A 7,395-nucleotide genomic window follows, 5' to 3' on the forward strand; every position below is an offset into this window, starting at 1 on the left:
GTTTGTTTGTTTGTTTATTTATTTATTTTTAGGGAATGAAATTATTCGTTTTATTCAGCAAGGGTGCTTCAAATTGATCAAAAGTGATGCTAAAGACATTTATAATGTTACAAAATATTTCTATTTCAGATAAATGCTGTTCTTCTGAATTTTCTATACATCAGTGAAACTTGAAAAAAAATCAACACAGCTGTTTTAAACATAATAATAATAATAATAATAATAATAATAATAGTAAATAAATAAATCTCAATTTCAAAGTTTTATTATTTTAATATGGAGTACATGGCTTGGTAATTACAAATGCTGACAATAAAGCCAACAAAGCTTTATTGATTATGACATTTACTGTTGAACATATTTTTATTTCATTATTATTAATGGATTTTGCGTTAGGAAAGAATTTAAGGAAACAAAAAAGTATTTTAATATGGTTTTCGATTTTAGGTAGCGCAATATAGATTTAATGGACATTTATCACTGTAGGCCTAAAATCAGAATGCATATACTGACATCGTGTGGTCACTTTTAAGTATTAAGGCTGGCGACTGGTTTTTGAACCCGCCCACAACATCGACGCGAATTTATGTTACCCAATCGCAAACATGCGCTGCGTCTCACCCATTATTGACGTTCGATACAACCAATGGGAGAGCTCGGTTTTTATTTCCGGGGAGCGCTATAAACTTAAGGCCTAACCACACGATTCGCTAGTGCCTACGTTCAGTACCAACATCAGAAGGTAATTTGTTTTGTTTATACCTATAATAGTTCTAATTTGTTCAATACACGGTAGTTAATAGTACATACTTCCGGATTTAACATTATTTTACAGGTAATTTTATTAACAAATATAAGTATTTAAAAGTACAGATGTAGACATTTCGCGTTTTTCTAGCCGTAAGCCTAAAAGGCGCAAAGCCTAAATGCGAAAACGAAACCAATTTGCGTCCAACAGCGCTGTGTTTCATGCTTCACATGTATCACAAGACCTCATAGTCATAGATATTGAAGGCTTAGGTACTTTTGGGGGGAAAAGCGCTTTGAGTCAATCGTTTAGATCAAAAGGTCGGTTCAGATGGGACGGCGAATGGCGGCTCTATTGTCTGCACGCTGAGCGCTAGTCACTTGATTACATTGGAGCTGGTTTTACATGTATAGCAACTTGTATTATTAAGTTTAAGGTTGTTGCCCTCTGAACCTTTGTCACCATGTAAGTACATATGACGAACAGAGAGCTATATAAGGGATGATTTAAGGATAATTTTGAGGCGTTGAATAATACTGCGTAATTTCCATTCATTAGTTTAGGTTGTTTCAAAACAATGAGTAGCATTCTTGAACCCCCTTTTATCTCTTTCCTGTAAGTTATTCTTTATTCGCCTGTTGATCTGTATCCTCTGTCGTTTACATCTTTATGTTTCCCTGTGTCACCAAAAGTTACCATGGCCGAAAACGATGTTGATAATGAGCTGTTGGACTACGAGGAAGACGAGGAGCCGCAGACCGCCGCGGACAGTGCAGTCCCAGCCGGCAAAAAGGAGGTGAAAGGCTCCTACGTCTCCATTCACAGCTCCGGCTTCCGCGATTTTCTTCTGAAACCAGAGCTGCTTCGCGCCATCGTGGACTGTGGTTTCGAGCATCCTTCTGAGGGTGAGAATTTGTGAAATATTGAACGTTTTTTAAGAGTACACTGTTGTGTAAAAGCTATGTAGCATTATGTGTAACCCTGGACCAGGGTTTTATGAAATTGAGAGATATGCATCATCTGAAAGCCGAATAAGTAAGATTTCAATTGATGTATGGTTTGTTAGAAAAGGATAATATGTGACCCTGGATCACAAAACCAGTCATAAGGGTCAGTTTTTCAAAACTGAGAAATTTATACATCATGTAAAAGCTGAATAAGCTTTTTATTGATGTATGGTTTGTTAGGATGGGACAATATTTGGCCGAGATACTATTTAAAAAATCTGGAACTATTTAAAAAATCTGGAATCTGAGGGTGCAAAAACATCAAAATATTGAGAAAATCACCTTTAAAGTTGTCCAAATAATATTCTTAACAATGTATATTACCAATCAAAAATCAAGTTTTCATACATTTACAGTAGGAATTGTACTAAATATCTTCATGGAACATGAGCTTTACTTAATTTCCTAATGATTTTTGGCATAAAAGAAAAATCAATAATTTTGACCCATGCAATGTATTTTTGGCTATTGCTACAAATATACCCCAGCGACTTATGACTGGTTTTGTGGTCCAGGGTCACATATTTGGCTGATACAATTTGAAAATCTGGAAGCTGGGAGTGCAAAAAAACCCAAAATATTGAGAAAGTTGTCCAAATGAAGTTCTTAGCAATGCATATTACTAATCAAAAATTAAGTTTTGATATATTTACGGTAGGAAATGTATAAAATATCTTCATGGAACATGATCTTTATTTAATATCCTAATGATTTTTGACCCATACAATGTATTGTTTGCTATTGCTACAAATATACCTGTGCTACTTATGACTGGTTTTGTGGTTCAGGGTCACATATGAGCAGTGCAAAGAATAATTTAAAATGGCTTTGTATGAATAGCCGCTATATTCAATTACATCAGAACATCCAAGTACGTAGATGGCACCCGTGTGTTTTTACATTTTAATTCGTATTAAAATGCAAACATAATCATTTTGATTCAGATGTAGAATCACCTAATGCTGTTTTCGAAACACTGTAATTGGATTACTGTGATTTAACATTTTAGTTTTTTAAGTTACGTTTATTAATACTATGTAACAATTTTTTTTTTCTTTGCTCAGTCCAGCATGAGTGCATTCCACAAGCCATCCTGGGTATGGACATCTTGTGCCAGGCAAAGTCTGGTATGGGAAAAACCGCCGTGTTTGTGCTTGCCACACTCCAGCAGATCGAGCCAGTGGATGGGCAGGTGTGTGTTCATTGAAGTAGATACTGCAAGCTCAAAACCATTATGGTTTACCTTCCCATTTGTATAAGCCAACATATAATTGTCAAGGGCACATTGAGCATTGCTAGCTTGTACACTAACAATGGAATGCTTGAAGTAATTACGCTCATTTACTTTAAGTACAGTACAAATACAAAAGTTTATTTTAGAGAACAGTTTACTATTTTAAAATGTAATTTTTTCCTGTGATGGCAAAGCTGAATTTTCAGCAGCCATATCTCAAGTATTCCGCTTTACATGATCTTTTCGGAAATCATTATGTTAGGTTGATTTGGTGCTCAGTCGTTATTAGTAGTTGTTGTTGTTATTAATGGTTACTGTCAGAATTATGGTTATATGGTTATGCAAACAGTTTTTGCTGCTGAATATTTCTTTCAGGGTTTTTATTTAGTGTCCTTGTTCTGCTGACTAAGTGTTGATTTTTGTTTTGTTAGATTTTTTTTTTTCTTGCATACGCTAAGATTTGAGTAATAGTATTTCATTGTTTCCAAAAAAATAAGCATCAGCAACTGTTTCAGCATTAGCTATGTTTCCAACCCCCTATTTTTATGCACATTTAGGGAAAAAACGCTGTATGGAAATGCCAAGATGCACATAAATTCAAAAAATGTGCATAAAAAAACGTATGCACACAATTGATTGGGTCCCCACTAAAAACTGCATTCCGGCGGATCAAATGCATGTTTTTTTTTTTTTTGTTGGTGTTGGCCCTGTAAATGCGAATTTTAGGGGCTAAATATGATGTTACTGGGATCACTTCAACCCACAGACATCAAAAACTACCCACAGCAATGGTGTAAAAGTTGCCCAATTCCATGGAAAAAGACTTTGCAAAACTGATTCTGAAGTGCCTGAGCAAAGTCTGTCATCAAAGTATTTCTGTGTAATTGTCTTACACAGCTGCATTCCCAAACAGCAGGCATCCACCTCTGAAAGCAATCAGAGCATTTATTGTGTTTCGTCTGCTTGCAAGTAATTTATTACATAGGAAAATTGTATATTAAAATTCTCATATTCAGTGGCTTCTCCTACTTTTCTTCATGATGTGTAGTGCCAGATTATCAGGAAGTGACTTTTGTTCTCTTTGGCTCGCTGGATGGAAATGGTGCTTTATTCGCAAATGTTTTATGCGATGTTCCAATTTTGCGTGCAAGTTAATGTCTCATCTTTGGGTGGAAACATAGCTACTGATAAGTGTTTGAGCATCAAATCAGCATATTATAATGATTTCTGAATGATCATGTGACACTGGAGACTGGAGTAATGATGCTGAATATTCAACTTTGGCATTACAGGAATAAGTCTCATTTTAAAGTCTATTAACTTGAGGAGCACAAGATCTTTGTTTTTGAAAGAAGTCTACAAGGTTTTAGGCTATTCTAACATTTTCAAACATTTCTTGACATTGATCTTAGAAAATGCTTAGGTTTAGCATTAAATCTTCACAGTTGTGGCCCGAATTACAGTGGTTTCTTATCCTGTTGCAGACTGCTACTTTGGGTAAAGACTAGTTTGAGATTTTGTGGTAGTTAGGGTTAGGAAGTCAACACAAATTTTCATCCATTTTGTTATTCACTTCTTTGCAGGTTTCTGTTTTGGTTATGTGCCACACACGTGAACTGGCCTTCCAGATTAGTAAAGAGTATGAGCGCTTCTCCAAGTACATGTCCAACGTCAAGTGTGCCGTCTTCTTTGGTGGTTTGTCTATAAAGAAGGATGAGGATGTGTTGAAGAAGAACTGCCCTCACATTGTAGTGGGAACACCAGGAAGGATCCTCGCCCTCATTCGCAACAAGACCCTGAACCTCAAAAATGTCAAACACTTTGTTTTGGATGAATGTGACAAGATGCTGGAGCAGCTGGGTGGGTTTCATTATTTTGTGTGGGCTGGTTTATGAAGCTGGATGCTTTCCCGTTCACCAGAGGTCTAACTGTATGTAATTACGTATTAGATATGAGACGGGATGTCCAGGATATCTTCCGACTGACCCCTCATGAGAAACAGTGCATGATGTTCAGCGCCACGTTAAGCAAAGAGATCAGACCGGTCTGTCGCAAATTCATGCAAGATGTGAGTCGTCCTTTCTGCCCTCCTTAATTTTATTTGCACTTTTAAGGTTGTACAGTTTTATCAATGCATGTACCAGGTAACCACTTCCCTCAAAAACTGTGAATGGTTTTCTGAATTGTACTTTTTCTTCTCTTCCTGCAGCCAATGGAGGTGTTTGTTGATGACGAGACTAAGCTTACCCTGCATGGTCTTCAGCAGTACTATGTCAAACTGAAGGACAGCGAAAAGAACCGCAAACTGTTTGACCTGCTTGACGTTCTTGAGTTCAACCAGGTGACTGTCGTTTCATCACATTTTTACAGTCATCGACCTTGAATGCGACTGTTTGTCAACTCAGCAGTTTGTTTGGGTGATTTATAGGTGGTGATATTTGTCAAGTCAGTACCGCGATGTGTGGCTCTGTCTCAGCTGCTGGTTGAACAGAATTTCCCTGCCATAGCGATCCACAGGGGAATGGCTCAGGAAGAAAGGTGAAAAAAATGTTGATCCCATGATCTTGAAATGGTTTGGTAAGAAATTCAAATGCTGAAATCATTTCTCATTCTCTCTCACGCAGATTGTCCCGGTATCAGCAGTTTAAAGATTTCCAACGGCGGATCCTGGTGGCAACTAATCTGTTTGGTCGTGGGATGGATATTGAGCGTGTTAATATCGTTTTCAACTATGACATGCCTGAAGATTCGGACACGTACCTACACAGGGTATTTATGCATTATATGCGCTGTGGCGTATATCAAACTTAGAAATGTAGTAATAACCTCCCAACCCCAAGATTCAAACTAGGGCTGGGGTTGGAGAAATAGACGAGTCAAGATGTTGAAATGTTATCCTCATTTCTTTCAGGTTGCTCGTGCTGGTAGGTTTGGCACAAAAGGATTGGCCGTCACCTTTGTGTCAGATGAGACGGATGCAAAGACCTTGAATGATGTGCAGGACCGTTTTGAGGTCAATGTTGCAGAGTTGCCTGAGGAAATCGACATCTCTACCTACAGTAAGAAATTTATTAGCACAAAAAAATGTGCATTTAAACTGATCCTTTTGTGTTGAAGATGAGTATCTGCTGATACAGATGCCAATCTAGTATTTTTCTTTTTCTTTATAAGTTTAGATCAGTGTTTCTCAACCCTGGTCCTGGGTGCCCCCCCAACACTGCACATTTTGTATGTCTCCCTTATCTGACACACCCATTTCAGGTCCTAGAGTGCCTGAATGAGCTTATGAGTAGAATCGGGTGTGTTTGATTAAGGAGACACACAAAATGTGCAGTGTTGGGGGGGCGCCCAGGACCAGGGTTGAGAAACACTGGTTTAGATGTATACCTTATTAACATGTGAATCACACATTACTTCTTTAGAAATAAAAATAAAACAAAATAGATTCTAAGTTTTAAAACTGCAACAATCTCAAATCTAAAAGTAAATGTAAGTGTAGACTTAACTTCTACACCTTAAACTCTTTATTTAAGAAAAAGTGACTGCAAATTACAAGGTTTTGTGTTACAAGACTGTTACTGTCAATCTTAAATTTGATATTGTACTACATAATCTCCAGTAATCCTTAAACAAATTTGCTTTTATTTTTGTATATTATAAATGTATATTTGCAGCTTGCCTCCTAATGTTTCTGTCTGTCTGTCTTCTTTTTTTAGTTGAGCAGTCCAGATGAGCTAGATGTGTGCTGTGGTGGTGGTGGTGGTGATGGTGGTGATGGTGGTGGTTGTCCAGCTCTCCCTATCTGTGTCTCAGTGTAGTTTCTGTGACAGCGGGAAGAGAGAACCGCCCAGTTTTATTTTCATATGATCATGCCCAAAAAGCCTCTTCTCCATTTGTGTACTTTATTTTATTGTTCCAGGGGATTGGTGGGGTATCCTTTTTTACTTCTGTTAATTGTGGTTGTTTGTTGGTTTGAGAATTAAAAACATTTTATACTACATGCGTTGTCTGTGCAGTATGTTAGATGTTTTTTCTTTCTTTTTTTCTCCAGTGCTAAAATGCTTGCTTCTATTCCAGTTTAAAGCTGCATTATCTAACCTTTGGTTAAAAATTATCCAAAATCAATTATTGAGCAAGTACATAACCAATCAGTGTTCAAAACTATCTCCTTCAGCCTGATTTACAACAGTAAACTTATGTTTTATAATTTGAACGGTTCGGGTCGTTCATGTTTGCGTCATTATGTCATTTATGGATTCATAGAGAGAGTCCTGGCTAGTAGGGTATATGGCATGTGTGGATGCTGCAGATGGCAGATCATTTTTAATGTTATCACCACTGGATTTATTGTAAAACTTCTTTCAGCTGGTCACAACCAAACGTGCAGACATGTTACTTGTTCAAAT

The 7,395-nt window shown here is 37.2% G+C and overlaps 1 protein-coding gene across 2 annotated transcripts; it reads left to right on the forward strand.

Annotated features, from left to right (window-relative positions):
• The first annotated feature begins 699 nt into the window (after positions 1–699).
• ddx39aa (DEAD (Asp-Glu-Ala-Asp) box polypeptide 39Aa) lies at positions 700–6,987 on the forward strand. 2 transcript variants are annotated; one of them, XM_051120990.1, is made up of 10 exons: positions 700–742; positions 1,441–1,653; positions 2,820–2,947; positions 4,573–4,849; positions 4,939–5,057; positions 5,199–5,330; positions 5,418–5,527; positions 5,614–5,758; positions 5,901–6,048; positions 6,706–6,987. In XM_051120990.1, the coding sequence occupies exons 2-10, from the start codon at positions 1,446–1,448 to the stop codon at positions 6,720–6,722; spliced, it is 1,284 nt and encodes a 427-aa protein (XP_050976947.1). In that variant the 5' UTR covers positions 700–742; positions 1,441–1,445; the 3' UTR covers positions 6,723–6,987. The 2 variants fall into 2 exon arrangements, with proteins under 2 accessions (XP_050976947.1, XP_050976953.1); XM_051120996.1 differs by lacking the exon at positions 700–742 and adding an exon at positions 1,056–1,213.
• Positions 6,988–7,395: the final 408 nt, after the last annotated feature.

This window comes from Labeo rohita, chromosome 1 (genome assembly GCF_022985175.1).
Source record: "Labeo rohita strain BAU-BD-2019 chromosome 1, IGBB_LRoh.1.0, whole genome shotgun sequence".
Lineage (NCBI taxonomy): Eukaryota > Metazoa > Chordata > Actinopteri > Cypriniformes > Cyprinidae > Labeo > Labeo rohita.

Bases quoted from the DNA above. Each gene is read 5' to 3' on its own strand.
- ddx39aa (XM_051120990.1), top strand. From the start codon at position 1,446: ATGGCCGAAAACGATGTTGATAATGAGCTGTTGGACTACGAGGAAGAC. The intron at 2,948-4,572 runs GTGTGTGTTCAT...ACTTCTTTGCAG, and splicing joins TCGAGCCAGTGGATGGGCAG to GTTTCTGTTTTGGTTATGTG. The intron at 4,850-4,938 runs GTGGGTTTCATT...ATTACGTATTAG, and splicing joins CAAGATGCTGGAGCAGCTGG to ATATGAGACGGGATGTCCAG.